This window comes from Lissotriton helveticus, chromosome 10 (genome assembly GCF_964261635.1).
Source record: "Lissotriton helveticus chromosome 10, aLisHel1.1, whole genome shotgun sequence".
Taxonomy (NCBI): Eukaryota; Metazoa; Chordata; class Amphibia; order Caudata; family Salamandridae; genus Lissotriton; species Lissotriton helveticus.
The window spans coordinates 44,879,202-44,895,653 of NC_136071.1; the positions used below are offsets into that span (position 1 = coordinate 44,879,202).

The 16,452-nt window shown below is 46.5% G+C and overlaps 1 protein-coding gene across 1 annotated transcript in view; it reads right to left on the bottom strand.

Annotated features, from left to right (window-relative positions):
- Nucleotides 1–16,452, bottom strand: part of LOC144785023 (chemokine-like protein TAFA-1) — a 262,643-nt gene that overhangs the window by 15,969 nt on the left and 230,222 nt on the right. Inside the window, exon 3 of the mRNA XM_078664140.1 lies at nucleotides 14,721–14,861. Within this exon, the coding sequence (XP_078520266.1) occupies nucleotides 14,721–14,861 (141 nt within the window). The remainder of the gene's footprint in view (nucleotides 1–14,720; nucleotides 14,862–16,452) is intronic.

Consider the following 16,452-nt stretch of genomic DNA (forward strand, 5'->3'; position numbering starts at 1 on the left):
CTGAAGTGGTTAGCCCTGCACCAGGGAGTTGTCAGCCTTGATGAAATGTTTTACCTGTAATGAACTGTTTATTCCTGTAGGATGAAATGCTCATACTTACTTCCTGAAATGCTAGTTCATGGTTCATGAAAGTATCCCCTTTGCCCGCTGAAAAGGTTATTGCGTCAGGCTGTCTTACTTATTGATTTGCAACTTTTGCTCACATGATGAAAATGCTTTAGTGAAGTATTCTAGGAAATGTTGATGAATTGATTAACCTGATCTGAATCCTATATAAAAGCTATTGATTTTAATCAAAAGTGCTAGTGTGGTCTCCATTATTGCGCACACTTATTGTCTCAGTGGATGAGTGTGTTGTGTAGCTACTTTACACATAAGCCCCTGGTTGTCTACCTGCTCGAGCCAAGCTACCCCCCGAAGAACTGGCGCTCCCAGTTCTTACAGTGATGTTCAGTAAAAGGGACAAGTAAGATGCGAGTATGAGATGTGGAGTAAAAGGGGAGAGTAAGATGTGAGTATGTGATGTGGAGTAAAAGGGCTGAGTAAGTTGTGAGTATGTGATGTGGAGTAAAAGGGCCAAGTAAGATGTGAGTATGAGATGTGGAGTAAAAGGGCCAAGTAAGATGTGAGTATGAGATGTGGAGTAAAAGGGCCAAGTAAGATGTGAGTATGAGATGTGGAGTAAAAGGGCCAAGTAAGATGTGAGTATGAGATGTGGAGTAAAAGGGCCAAGTAAGATGCGAGTATGAGATGTGGAGTAAAAGGGCCGAGTAAGATGTGAATATGTGATTTGGAGTAAAAGGGCTGAGTAAGATGTGAATATGTGATTTGGAGTAAAAGGGCAGAGTTAGATGTGATTATGAGATGTGGATTAAAAGTCTAGCTACTTTTTTACCCCACTTCAGCTCCCACCACTCACAAGCACCAAAAATATAAACCATGCAGTAGACGCCTTTGAGAAGGCAATCACTCAGTCCCTAGCCATACCCCTGGCAAGGGTCACACTCAAGCCCAAAGTGTCACCTTGGTTTACCGAAGCCCTAAAATGTGATAAACTGGCCAGTAGAAAAGCCAAACGAAAATGGAGGAACTCCAAACGCACTGAGGACAGACAGACGGACAAACTCATCTATAGACGCTACCTCGATAAAATCAAATCTGGCCAAAAAAGATACATAAGTAACAGAATCCATAAGGCCGCTAACTCAAATAAAGAACTTTATAAAACACTAAAGGAATTCACCGGCCCTTCCTCCTGCCAGTTTGAAAATCCCGCCTCGGTAGACTGGGTGGACAGGATTGACACTTTTCATAACTTCTTTTCTAATCAGGCTGCCAAATATCCTCACAATGAACTCGATAGCAATCGGACACCAAACTTAGCCTTTTCGATGCGTCGGATGGCCCCCGGCCGTCCAACATCACGGTGGGCGTGTGCATCGGATGGCCGGGGGCCGTCTGTTCTGCGCACACGTCCGATTCGGCCGCACCCTGGCGGAATGTCCACCGCGGCGAAAAGGCTAAATTTCCTAGAAGAGTTTACCAAACTCACCCAAGATGATGTTAGTATTGCCCTTTTGAGCACCCTCTGTATTATTGTATATTTGAATATTCTAACAATGAAAACATATATTTTTTGACAATAATTGTTTAAGGGTACTGAATTTATTTCATGATTTCTCTGAATGGGATCTTTTAAAATCATTTGACGTTGCAAATGTCTTGTTTTTGAACTAGGAACCTGAACCACTGTAGCATTCACACTTCTCTGCAGAAAGCAGCATTGCTCTGAATAGAGGACACTGCTCTGAAGAAAGGCGCACTGCTCTGAAGTAAGGCGCACTGCTCTGAAGAAAGGCGCACTGCTCTGAAGAAAGGCGCACTGCTCTGAAGAAAGGCGCTCTGCTCTGAAGAGAGGTGAAATGCTCTGAAGAGAGCACACTGTTTTGGAGAGAGCACACTGCTCTGAAGAGAGGTGCACTGCACTGAAGAGAGGTGCACTGCTCTGGAGAGAGCACACTGCTCTGAAGAGAGGTGCACTGCACTGAAGAGAGGTGCACTGCTCTGGAGAGAGCACACTGCTCTGAAGAGAGGCACACTGCTCTAAAGAAAGGTGCACTGCTCTGAAGAAAGGCGCACTGCTCTGAAGAAAGGCACACTGCTCTGAAGAGAGGCACATTGCTCTGAAGAAAGGCACACTGCTCTGAAGAAAGGCGCACTGCTCTGAAGAAAGGCGCACTGCTCTGAAGAAAGGTGCACTGCTCTGAAGAAAGGCACACTGCTCTGAAGAGAGGTGAAATGCTCTGAAGAGAGCACACTGCTCTGGAGAGAGCACACTGCTCTGAAGAGAGGTGCACTGCACTGAAGAGAGGTGCACTGCTCTGGAGAGAGCACACTGCTCTGAAGAGAGGCACACTGCTCTGAAGAGAGGACACTGCTCTGAAGAGAGGGCACTGCTCTGAAGAGAGGCACACTGCTCTGAAGAGAGGCGCACTGCTCTGAAGAGAGGACAATGCTCTGAAGAAAGGCGCACTGCTCTGAAGAGAGGTGCACTGCTCTGAAGAGAGGTGAAATGCTCTGAAGAGAGCACACTGCTCTGGAGAGAGCACACTGCTCTGAAGAGAGGTGCACTGCACTGAAGAGAGGTGCACTGCTCTGAAGAGAGGCAAACTGCTCTGAAGAAAGGCGCACTGCTCTGAAGAAAGGCGCACTGCTCTGAAGAAAGGCGCTCTGCTCTGAAGAAAGGCGCACTGCTCTGAAGAAAGGTGCACTGCTCTGAAGAGAGGTGAAATGCTCTGAAGAGAGCACACTGCTCTGGAGACAGCACACTGCACTGTAGAGAGGTGCACTGCACTGTAGAGAGGTGCACTGCTCTGCAGAGAGCACACTGCTCTGAAGAGAGGTGCACTGCACTGAAGAGAGGTGCACTGCTCTGGAGAGAGCACACTGCTCTGAAGAGAGGCACACTGCTCTGAAGAGAGGACACTGCTCTGAAGAAAGGCGCACTGCTCTGAAGAGAGGCGCACTGCTCTGAAGAGAGGTGAAATGCTCTGAAGAGAGCACACTGCTCTGGAGAGAGCACACTGCACTGAAGAGAGGTGCACTGCTCTGGAGAAAGCACACTGCTTTGAAGAGAGGCGCACTGCTCTGAAGAGAGGTGCACTGCACTGAAGAGAGGTGCACTGCTCTGAAGAGAGGACACTGCTCTGAAGAAAGGCGCACTGCTTTGAAGAGAGGCGCACTGCTCTGAAGAGAGGTGCACTGCACTGAAGAGAGGTGCACTGCTCTGAAGAGAGGACACTGCTCTGAAGAAAGGCGCACTGCTCTGGAGAGAGCACACTGCTCTGAAGAGAGGTGCACTGCACTGAAGAGAGGTGCACTGCTCTGGAGAGAGCACACTGCTCTGAAGAGAGGCACACTGCTCTGAAGAGAGGACACTGCTCTGAAGAGAGGCACACTGCTCTGAAGAGAGGCGCACTGCTCTGAAGAGAGGACAATGCTCTGAAGAAAGGCGCACTGCTCTGAAGAGAGGTGCACTGCTCTGAAGAGAGGTGAAATGCTCTGAAGAGAGCACACTGCTCTGGAGAGAGCACACTGCTCTGAAGAGAGGTGCACTGCACTGAAGAGAGGTGCACTGCTCTGAAGAGAGGCACACTGCTCTGAAGAAAGGCGCACTGCTCTGAAGAAAGGCGCACTGCTCTGAAGAAAGGCGCTCTGCTCTGAAGAAAGGTGCACTGCTCTGAAGAAAGGTGCACTGCTCTGAAGAGAGGTGAAATGCTCTGAAGAGAGCACACTGCTCTGGAGAGAGCACACTGCACTGTAGAGAGGTGCACTGCACTGTAGAGAGGTGCACTGCTCTGCAGAGAGCACACTGCTCTGAAGAGAGGTGCACTGCACTGAAGAGAGGTGCACTGCTCTGGAGAGAGCACACTGCTCTGAAGAGAGGCACACTGCTCTGAAGAGAGGACACTGCTCTGAAGAAAGGCGCACTGCTCTGAAGAGAGGACACTGTTATAAGAGAGGACACTGCTCTGAAGAGAGGCGCACTGCTCTGAAGAGAGGTGAAATGCTCTGAAGAGAGCACACTGCTCTGGAGAGAGCACACTGCACTGAAGAGAGGTGCACTGCTCTGGAGAAAGCACACTGCTTTGAAGAGAGGCGCACTGCTCTGAAGAGAGGTGCACTGCACTGAAGAGAGGTGCACTGCTCTGAAGAGAGGACACTGCTCTGAAGAAAGGCGCACTGCTCTGAAGAGAGGTGCACTGCTCTGAAGAGAGGCGAAATGCTCTGAAGAGAGCACACTGCTCAGAAGGAAGACGCATTACTCTGAAGAGAGGCGCACTGCTCTGAAGAAAGGCGCACTTCTCTGAAGAAAGGCGCACTGCTCTGAAGAGAGGCGCACTGCTCTGAAGAGAGGCGCATTGCTCTGAAGAGAGGCGCACTGCTCTGAAGAGAGGCACACTGCTCTGCAGAGAGGCGCACTGCTCTGAAGAGAAGCGCACTGCTCTGAAGAGAGGCATCCTGCTCTGAAGAGAGGCACACTGCTCTGAAGAGAGGCGCATTACTCTGAAGAGAGGCGCACTTCTCTGAAGAAAGGTGCACTGCTCTGAAGGAAGGCGCATTACTCTGAAGAGAGGCGCACTGCTCTGAAGAAAGGCGCACTGCTCTGAAGAATGGCGCACTGCTCTGAAGAAAGGCGCACTGCTCTGAAGAGAGGCACACTGCTCTGAAGAGAGGCACACTGCACTGAAGAGAGGTGCACTGCTCTGGAGAGAGCACACTGCTTTGAAGAGAGGCGCACTGCTCTGAAGAGAGGCGCACTGCTCTGAAGAGAGGCACACTGCACTGAAGAGAGGTGCACTGCTCTGCAGCGAGGTGCACTGCTCCGAAGAGAGGTGCACTGCTCTGAAGAGAGGTGCACTGCTTTGAAGAGAGCACACTGCTTTGAAGAGAGACACACTGCTCTGAAGAGAGGTGCACTGCACTGAAGAGAGGCACACTGCACTGAAGAGAGGTGCACTGCTCTGCAGCGAGGTGCACTGCTCCAAAGAGAGGTGCACTGCTCTGAAGAGAGGTGCACTGCTTTGAAGAGAACACACTGCTTTGAAGAGAGACACACTGCTCTGAAGAGAGGTGCACTGCACTGAAGAGAGGTGCACTGCACTGAAGAGAGGCGCACTGCACTGAAGAGAGGCACACTGCTCTTAGGGGCGGCACACTGCTTGGAAGAGAGGGGCACTGCTCTTTAGACAGATATACTGTGCTCTATAGAGACATACTGCTCTGTAGACAGAAATGCTACTTCATACTGCTCTGAAGGCAGTCACACATCTTCAGAGCTAGGCACACTGCTCTGAAGCCTACACGGCTCTAAAGAGAAGCGCATTGCTAGGAGGTTAGACACCAAGCCCTTGGTAAACACTTGCCTCACCCCGGCAGTAGCTAAGTGAATTAAGCTTTCGGCCATGTTAGCTAAGGTAGACATTGGGTGCCCAGTCCTGCAGACAGGGTGCGGGGGCTGAGATTGTATAAACTTAGACAGGAGGAGGTTTGATGCAGTGAGCTGCTGACAGGCACAAACAGTACAAAGCTAAAATAAACCCCACCAGCGCGACGCCTTCTGCTCACTGGTGAAGTCCTGGTTTGAGCATGGGAGGATTCCTACTATGATTCAACAGTGCATGTTTTTGAGCGAGGCACGGCTGGGTGCTTGCTGGGCACAGCACCCTCACATGTGGTGTCAGCGGTGGGATGGAGTGCGAACGCGTGGTACAAGAGATTGGTCACAAGGTATATCTGCAACGCTGGAAGCCCTGCCAGAGATGCCAACACAGGCAGTGGGGTGCGAGCGGTGATCAGCAGAAATGTTCTCACCTCTCCCGGAGGAGGAGGGTGGCATGTGATGGTGAAGTCTAGTCACTGGGATGGAGATCAACAAGGTGGGCGGCAGACGCGGCCAGCAGGCTTTGCTTTAGGACCTGTGCCTTTACCTTGAGGTTGCAACCTTGCAGTCAAGGCAGCAGGGTCTGCTGTACATCCTCTGGGTCTGGAAGCGCGGGTACAACCTTCTGGGCCTTACACCTCTCACTCCCTTCCTTCCTTACCCACTGCATCTTAAAGGGTTGATTCAACGTGAAGTGTGACCCATACTGACCATCACATAGTAGGTACCAAAGTGATGGGTGCAAAGCTTGAATCAATCTTGAACCACTGGTGATTACGCATGGCATGTTGCATATGCTTATTGGCCTTGACCTCACCCAGAAAAAGGTCACTTAAGCAGGAACTGCTAGGCCATACACCTTAAATGGAAACTGAAGTGACCACCGACACGTTTCAGCCTAGGTGGTCATCATCAGTGGTGCAGCGTTGAATCCCTATTTCACAGTAATCACAGCAACCAAGTCTGGGTAAGTCCAAGCCACATTCATCGACTCGCCTAGGCACTACAGCATCCCCCACTTTATTTTTGGAATTGATTTAATTAACAAGCCAAGCATTTCAGAGCAGCAAAGCTTCCGCAAACCTTCAATCAGTCGAAGTGTTGCAGTTCACAAGTCAGTAACGTGCTAATTTAAACAAATTAATAAGTGTACACCCACCATATTCAACCAAGACCTTAGTTCAACACTTATTAACACTGAGTTAGAACCAGTTATTCATTAAAGTTTGAAACATTTTTAGATTTTAACAGCATGCCACAGGATATCCCAAAATTGTTTTTTTTTACATATATGTACCACGCACTCGTCCAACAGTATGGCTTCGCAACGCTTTTTGAGGTCCAGGGATGACTTTCCAAATGGTTCTAGAGTTTTCATCAAGGGCTTGATGATGATTCAGTTTGTGCAGATGTGCAGTCAGTAGGGTGTCGGGACGCGCCTCTTCTATTTGAGTGGGTCACATGAAATGAAACCAGTATTTGTAAAGCAGGAACAATATTTCGAGGGTGTCAAGGCGCTGCGGGCCGTCTGGAAGTTTAAGCGAGCTATTGCCCACAACCGCTCAAACTGACCAAAAGTCCCTAAAACCGTGGTGAGCTGTGTTCCCGCGCAGTGGAAAGCCCTACGCAAAGGTCCAGTGGTCATTTTTCAGTTGCTTATTGCATATTTAGATGATAAACTGGTACTAATGAGGTGAACCTCAGATAGTGAAAACCATGTGTAAAAATATCAAGATAAGATAATACTACCACAAAATATTCTGTATTATGCAGCATAATTTGCCTTTTCTTGCCACATAGCTTGGTACTCCATGCTGGATAATTTGGTGCTTCCTTGTCGCATAATTGCAGAGGTCCTGAGTATAATGGTGATTAGTACAGGTAATCTAGGGACCGCTATGCAAAGCTGAGTCTGCACTCACCAAACGCAGGGAGTGCTCACTTTGGCCGCGAGAAGCTTCTCTTGCCAGTGGAATAGCAAGGTTACCAGGGACCCAAATGAAAGCAAGGTTAATGGACCGCTCTGTCTCATGATGGTAGAAAGAGACAGCGTGAATGGGATAATAATAGTATTAAAAGCAGATTTATAGACGCCTAGCTACTTCATTGAAGTATCCCAGCTCTAGGTCTACGCTCCAACAGAAACTACTCATGGGTGAGGTTAAGATGAAGGGATTCGGTTGTCACTCAGTAGTGGCATAAGAAATCAGAACAAAAAGTATAACACAATACATCAACATAAGAAAAATAAAACATATAAAACAACATATATACAACTATACGCAGAAAACATATAAAAAGATGCATAAAATACTGAGACTAAACATAGAAAACAAAAAGATAAAACATAGAAAAATACAACAAAACATATAAAACATAAAACCAAAACAAATAAAAACAAAGCAGATAAAATAGATCAAACATGTCAAACAAAACGTATACAAAACAAAACATGAAGGGGCATATTATCAAGAACGGCGTTAAAATTATCGCCGATTTAGCGGCAGGAAACTGTCGCTAAAGCGGCGATAATGGGCTTGATAATATACCCTTGAGAATTCCAATAGAAGCTCATGTTCACAACATATGTTATCGCCGTTCTTGATAATATGGCTCTTAGTTTTCATTCTTTTCATATCTCAGAAAGAGGGAATTATCAGGATTCTTGAGAGGGAGGTACTGTGCAATTAGAATTGGTCTGATTGAATGACCTTTGATCTGGTTCAGCACACATTTCGGAAGCAGCAGTCAAATTCGGTACCAAATATTTATTCCATAATAGCTCCTCGGTTGGACTTTCATGATTTAGTTTGGCAGTCGGGGATAATGCTTGTACAATGTGTGATTTAAATTTTTTTTTGTTTTTTTAGCAAAGTTGCCAGGGCGCCCAAGCCTGACAGATTTTGATATGGAGGTGCAGATGGCATGTCCTACCCTCCACGCGGTGTGGGCGGGGCGCGAGACAGTCTGTGCTAAATTGTCAGGCTCCTGGAACGACAGGAAGTCGCATATGTCAGTTCATTCTCTTCACTCCCCCACCTTCCTTCTTTGCCATGCCTGTCCCGGGCTCTTAAAGGTTGGCTCGGCTTCCCTGGAGTCCCACCTTCATTCAGAGCAAGGCTGCTACAAAGTCCTGTGCTAACTTTACAAGTAACCAGAGAGAAACTGAGTTAATCGGCACCATACGCAAATGAAGGCCTCAATGTGGGCGGGGCCGGGCCGGAAGCAGAGCGGAACAATACCTAAGCACTATTTTGGGTGACCTGGGTGGGTGCAGAAATAAGGTATTTCACAGGGACATTTTAAAAGTGTTTCGATTTCCCTTTACAGGCGGCCTCTGCCAGGACAACTCACTCTCCTATTGCACAACTGACCAAAGCAATGTTCGGACTTCTGCCTGACTTTGACGTCACTTCTCGGTGCAGAGGAAGGCCTCCCCTGGGCTCAGTATGAGGGGGGGGGGGAAGGCGGGCAAGTAAGCCTGCCTTGACGCACATGTCACACAAAGAATTTCTGATGCAGCATCCATGAAAAAGCATCAGTCTGCAACCTGGCCCTGGCTGCCTGACTCTTGATGCCTGACCCTTGATGCCTGACCCTGGCTGCCTGACCCTGTCTGCCTGGCCCTGTCGCTCAGCGATTTGACCTGCGGGCTACTCACAGACAAGGGATTTGCCAGAGTGAATGAATGAAAAGTTTTATGGCACTATTACTTAAAATCATTTGCAATTTTTCAGACATCGATAAAAACATAGTTAAACTTCTATCTGAATAACGTAGAAAATTATATAAAATGTTTGTTCATCTTTAAAAAGTATTTTTTGGTAGCATTGACTGAGCGTAAATGTCTATTCTTTGTCTTGAGACCCTTATGCCGCCGTATAGGAAGGAAATGACGGCAATAATAAAGAATCACAAAATTTGTGATTCCATTATTTAGCGATTGCATTTAAGGAATCGCACATTTTGCAATTCCTTAAATGCAATGTAAGAAGCACCAAAAAAGTGCAATTTGGGCTTAAGGAATCGCAAATTACCACCAACTTCAAGTTGGTGGTAATTTGCGATTTCTTTGAAATATGCACTTTTTTGCATTTTTCAAAGTGCAATGTGAAGCACATGCCTATTTCAGGGGTGCAACAGGGTGTCCTTTTGATACCCCTGCACCCTTGAAATTATTCTCAATTTGCGATTCTCAAATTGAGAATCACAAATTGAGAATAACTTCCCATTCATTCCTATGGGCCTCCTGGCCCATAGAAATGAATGGGAAAGTATTCCTTAATTGCGATTCGCTATTTGCTAATCGCAATTAAGGAATATTAAGAAATCGCTAAAAAATTGCGATTTTTTTACATACATCCCTATTTGCGAGTCTTAAATAGCGATTTCTAAAAAAACGCTATTTGAGAATCGCAAATCAGTATGTTGATACATATGGCCCCAAGTGCCTTTTACCACATAATAAACTTAATATTGGGACTACATGGCAAGTCTCTTCCCTGCTTGTTTACTTGTTGCTCCTGCAAACCAAACTGGTGACGTCAGTACCTTCTTTGTCGGCAAGTCGAGCACGCAACTCAGACATATACTTCCTAAATGTTGCCAGTTCTGTTGGTACAATGCAAGAGACAAAGCAGATACAGCTTCTTTGCACGTCCAAGCCCCTTTAGATAGACACATGGGCTTTAACACCTTAGGAGCTTCGTAAATAAACCTCCCCAGTGCTGCGCTGTCCATTATCCAGTGCTGAACTGGACGTCCAGCGGTCGCACGCAGCACTGGGGAGGTAGTGCCCGTGACGACCGTTGGCCGACGGCAGCACTTAAACGGTTAACACCTTCTATGCTCATGACGAGCTCAGCTCGTCATGAGGCACGGTGCTCATGTGCTCATATGAGCCGTTGAACGCTCACACGCGGGGATAATTCCCCTGCAGTGCTGAACGTTCAACGGAAACGGGTGTGTTCATGACGAAAAACAAGCACTGTGCCTCATGACGAGCTCAGCTCGTCATGAGCACGGGGGCGCTGTGCGTGTCCCCCCGCCCCCAGCACAGCGGGGGAATTACCCCCGCATGGAAGGGGTTAACAACTTCTTATGTAGCAGCAGCAGACCAGACTACAGCATACCAAGTGCAGCCGGGACTCCTTTCCTTTACTTACAGAGTCTGCACCTGGTTATATAAGTCAGGGATTTCCATCCGGGATTTAATTGGAAGGGGACACAAGCCTGGCCCATTGAATATTTTTTAAAGCCTTCATCCCCAGTGCTTGCTTCAGGTAAAGCTGTATTCTATTGTCTTTGTATGTTAATCAGTCCGGAGAGGCCTCCCCTAGCTATATAGTTTGATAAGTCTGCTTCCCATGAGAATTGCTGAATTTGTTTTTTGAGTGCATTTTTGATTGACACATAGCTTAGCCCTTCTTGACCCCAGTTTTGTGTTGCCAGGCCAAGTATTTCCACAGCTTTTTGCATGTACGTTTTCCATGGGTTGGTTGTCCCTTCATAGATGGGTTTAAGCATATTCTTTACATTTCCAATAGGTGCTTTCAGAACTTGGTAATAGTATTTCGCCTGCATTCCCAGGCGTTCATAGTTTTGCTGCACCAGGTGAATCAATCAGGCTGTTGCGGGTATGCTTTTCTAACTTGAATATACATTTATACGCCTGACATTGTGATTTCTCAAGCAGCCAATCCATTTTACCTGGGAATATCTGCTGTGCATAGCCACCTATTGACCTTATTTTACATTCTATGACTCTTCTTATTGGTACCATTGTTGGACTCTGCAGCTTCTCATGGAGTTTGCATAGAGCGTAAATTGTCGACTGAGCTTTTGAGTTCATTTTTTGTAGCTGTGAAGTCGCTTTCCCAGAGTCGCTAAGCCATACTCCTAGATAATTATATGATCTTGTGGTGGAAATCATTTCGTTTCCCACTTTCCATTTGAGTAATGTTGTTTTTCGCACAACGCCTAAAGACTATGGGCCATATGTATCAAGCAAAATTGCGATCGCAAACGCCGAAATTCGCAGAATTTCAGCGTATGTGATCACAATTTTGCTAAATGGTATGTATGAAGGCAAATCTGCGTGCAAAATAAAGAAATCGCAAAATTTGGGATTCCTTATTTTGTGATTGCATTTAAGGATTCACAAATTTTGCAATTCCTTAAATGCAATGTAAGAAGCACCAAACAAGTGCAATTTGGCCTTAAGGAATCGCAAATTACCACCAACTACAAGTTGGTGGTAATTTGCGATTTCTTTGAAAAATTCACTTTTTTTTGCATTTTTCAAAGTGCAATGTGAAGCACATACATGCCCTCAGGGCATGTATGTGCGCCACATGTGCACCCATGCTTATTTCAGGGGTGCAACAGGGTGTCCTTTTGACACCCTTGCACCCTTGAAATTGCATTCTCAATTTGCGATTCTCTAATTGCTAATCGCAAATTGAGAATGTCTTCCCATTCATTCCTATGGGCCTTTAGGCCCATAGGAATGAATGGGGAGGTATTTCTTAATTGCGAATCGCACATTGAGATTCGCAATTAAGGAATATGTAGGATTTGCAAAATTTATTGCAAATCCTACATACATAGCATTTCGCGATTCTCAAATAGCGATTCGCAAAAAATCGCTATTTGAGACTCGCAAAAGAGGCTTTTGATACATATGGCCCTATCACTTTAGTCTTGTGTGGATTTATGACCAGTACATTGGTCTCGTTGAAAGTATTAAGGGCATTTAGTCCCCTTTGTAGTCAATTTTGGTATGGGCCATCACTACCAGGTCATCTGCGTATTACAATATTTTGAATTTATTGGGGCCTATTCCAGGACTTCCAGGTTGGCATTTTGAAGCGTCCTCCCCAAATCTGCCGTATATAAATTAAAAAGAGTTGGGGAAAGAACGCAGCCCTGTTTTTAGGCCCCGATTAGTCTCAGAGTGGCCAGAGAGATAAAATACCCCCCTGCTTTGACCTATATATGACAATTAATATGCGAGTAAAGTGTGCCGCCCAACCCTACCAATGAGGTGGGGAAAAATTGCAGAAAACGGTGCAAAATGATGAATACTGTTGCGTAATTTTAAAGGATTTTGGCTCAAAACCACAAACTTACAAGCACTGACTTATTTCTCTCATTCACCCTTTCCATCTTCTTGAAAGTATTACTTTTATGCTTCTTTTCTTCTTTCTATCATCTTTCTTTTGGTGTTACGTGTACTTAATTCTTTCCATCTATGCGTCTCATTCCATCTGTCCTTTTTTCTAGCTTTCTATCCCTTTATTCTTATCATGCTCCTGTCATTTTTTGCACCGTATTCTTGTGGAATTTATTTGTTACTCCTTCTGATGTGCGATGACCTTCAATCAATCAATCAATCAATCAAAGCATTTATATAGCGCACTACTCACCCGGAGGGTCTCAAGGCGCTAGGGGAGGGGGGTCCGCTACTGCTCGAACAGCCAGGTCTTGAGTTGCTTCCTGAAGGCGAGGTGGTCCTGGGTCAGGCGGAGGTGGGTCGGGAGGGAGTTCCATGTCTTGGCGGCGAGGTAGGAGAAGGACCGTCCCCCTGTGGTGGCTCTTCGAATGCGGGGGACGGCAGCGAGGGCGTGGCCGGTCGATCGAAGCTGGCGTTTGGGAGCGTAGAAGTTGAGGCGACTGTTGAGATACCCTGGGCCTTGGTTGTGTAGGGTTTTGTGTGCGTGGGTGAGGAGACGGAAGGTGATTCTCTTGTTGACCGGGAGCCAGTGCAGGTCTCTCAGGTGTCCGGAGATGTGGCTACGACGGGGGATGTCCAGGATGAGTCGGGTTGAGGCGTTCTGGATCCGCTGGAGTCTCTTCTGGAGTTTGGCGGTGGTTCTGGCGTAGAGGGAGTTGCCGTAGTCCAGGCGGCTGGTGATGAGGGCCTGGGTGACCGTCTTCCTGGTCTCGGTGGGGATCCACCTTCCGGCCAGGGATGAAAGAAGGAACATAAAACAATGTAATCTGCTCCATAAGCACCCCCGCTAAAGCTGGTATAGTGGGTGGGTCACTACACCCTTGCACCAGATTATGTAGCTGGTGCTTTAACATTTTGAACGTTGGCACATTTAACACAGGATATAGAACACAACCACTGACCTACCAGCCACAGAGATCCCTGTAGGGGTAAACTGGTCACCGGCTAACCAACCGTTAAAGAAAGCACATCCCATTGGGGTGGAGAATAATGCTAACCCCAAAGAAATCCTATAAGGAAACAGGGTTGGAGCCGTTAACCCAGGCCTTGAGTCTGTGAAGCGAAGCCGATGACGTCTCAGGGGATCAAAAACAAGGCCCAAAGAGACATGGTCCAGGAATCATGTCAGTAACTCATAAACTAATCACTGATTGTGATCCGGTAAGGCCAGGGTTGGATTGGGATAAAAAATCGGCCCGGGCACACCCAAAAAAAGTGGCCCACATTTGCGTATTGCCTTTCTGCAAAACACTGCTTCAGTGAGGTTTTATGAAAAGAAAGGGGGTGGGGACATGTTTTATGAACTTCACTTAAATGCACAGATTAGTTCACACTGCTGAGCCACACATGAAAGCAAGTGAGACCACCTCTGCTCAGGCCCTCTGCCACCCCCCCTCAATCAGCATACACCTATAGACCGGCCCAGCGAGAGAAAGGGAGTGAAACCTCGGCTCATCTGCCTCTAGAAAGACCACTCAGGCACCCACCGGGCCACTGGCGGCATCCGAACAGCACAGACAGCCTCCAGGCTGTCCAAAAAAGCAGCCCACAGCGAGAACTCGGCTACCGGCCCTTCGGCTATTTCCCGAGCGCCCGCATTACCAATCCGACCCTGGGTAAGGCTCATGCACCACCCTTTACGTCTCGTGATGACTATCACTGATGGGCCACCAACCAGAAACTTGGATCACCAACCAAAAACCTTGACTCATCGTCAGGGGTAGTAAGCGCTATATAAATGAAATCTAAAAGATTGGGGATAGACCTGCTTCGCAAACTACTTCAAAGAAATAAAAAAATAAACAAAATGTAGAAAACTTACGTCAACTAGACAGCTGAGATATGAAAACCAAAAACCACCAAAATTTGCAGATTAGGGTTGTCAGCACCACCACAATCATAACTTACTCAGATCCAAACTGTAGCCGAAAGAAATCATACACTTGGAATGAGTTAGGGTGTTAGGTAGAAATATTATAAAATGCATATCAATATTTTAATAATCTCAGAGGCAGGCCGCCATTTTGTTTCTTCTCGACTCACCGTCCACACACGATGGCTTGGCTCGCGTTGTGCCGGCCACTTTCCCCGGCAGACAGGAACATTTGACCGTTTGCGAACGTTCCTCAATGCGGTTTCGGTTGCAGCACCGATGGGCCGCAATCACCTCACAGGTGCCACCGCCTACAACGGATGAAAAAAGGAGGGGGTTCATAGGCATGATAAACGACACCATGTGCACGACCGGACATGCAATAGAAATAGTAAAGCAGCCAGAATTTCAACCAATTGGGGAAAACATTCAGGGTACTAAACACCAAAATTCATGTAACTGGGTCTAATCACAGGAATATGACTTTTTTAGTTAAAAAAAAGGTGCAAATCACATTCCTGTTTCTAAAAACAATTTTTTTTAAATAAAACTCGTCTTAAGAGCATATTAAAATGCCTGAATTAGGAAATTGTTTCCAAAGAGCATATTTTTTCCAAATTTTTTTTAATACTTTTTATACTGCATCACTGGCAATGTGTGAGCTGCCAACTGCTAGAGTCTCCAGGGATTGCATGATCTTTTGTGTGAATTTCCTGTAGGGGGCAGGAGCCGCCGTCTAGACGCAGTAGATTCGAAGTCACTGCCACCTGCTGGTGGTCCCTGGCATTGCGCTACTGAAGGACCCCTGCAGAGCGGATTTAAATTGTCCACAGTGCAGCAGGTAGGGAGACTTAAGATGGTGATTGGATCAAGCACTTTTTTAACCAATTTATATTGATTTTTAGGTCATAATAAGCACATTATGCAATATAATCGAGTATGGACGTTTGTACATAACACCCGATGCATTAGATATAAAACTGTGTCAGGAGTACATGGTTCAATATGAAATAATATTGGTGTCAAACAAACTAAAACAAGTAGCATATCACAATAACAATGTGTATATTGATAATGTCGGCATACATTATATCTTGCAGTCCATCCATGGGTGCATCCTGCAATGGCAAGCATACAAACGTAATCAGAGTTCAGCGTAGCCCATCTCATAGCCCAGAGCGCCATGCCCCCCACACACGAGAAGTAGGAACAGAAGTCCACCAACCCATCAGGCATTGGAAGATGCACTCCTTACTGGCGGGGAAGTTATAAAAGTAAGCAGAGGGCATTCAAACTGTTCTCTGAAGAGCACACCTCAAATAAATGTTCTACTTTATTTACTCACTTTGCCACTGGATTCAAGCTAGCCTGGCTGAAGACGGCTGTTAGCCAGAAACCGGTCCCAGGATGCTTGTTTCCGGCCCAGGGAAGACATGGCTTGGCAGTTCGGGCTGGACTGTTCCCAGCTATCTCAGTTCAGGCTGGACTGTTCCCATGAGGCACAGGGTCAAGACTGATTTGCATATAGCTGTGTCTGAACTGGGGTGGCGAAGTGAGCTAAAGAACGATGATGGATTCAACCCAGATCTGTGACTGGGGGTGAGTGTCTGAAAAGTTTCAGTGCTCCATCCATCATCTCCTTGTGTTTGCCTAGTTTATTTACTGTCAGGCTCCCATCAATGTCACATCATGTGAAAATTCACGTGATCATGTGACCTGTGATTAGGGTTGCCACTTTTCTTAGAAAATATACTGGCAATTTGTTTATGTTTTGCTATTCTGGAGCATCCAAGAGCAAGTGAAAAATAATTTGTGTTAAACTGTCAGGGTTCTTTTGTAAAAAGACATTTATCCCTTGCTTTGCTCTGATAATCATTCTGAAACTATTCAGACAGCTCTCAA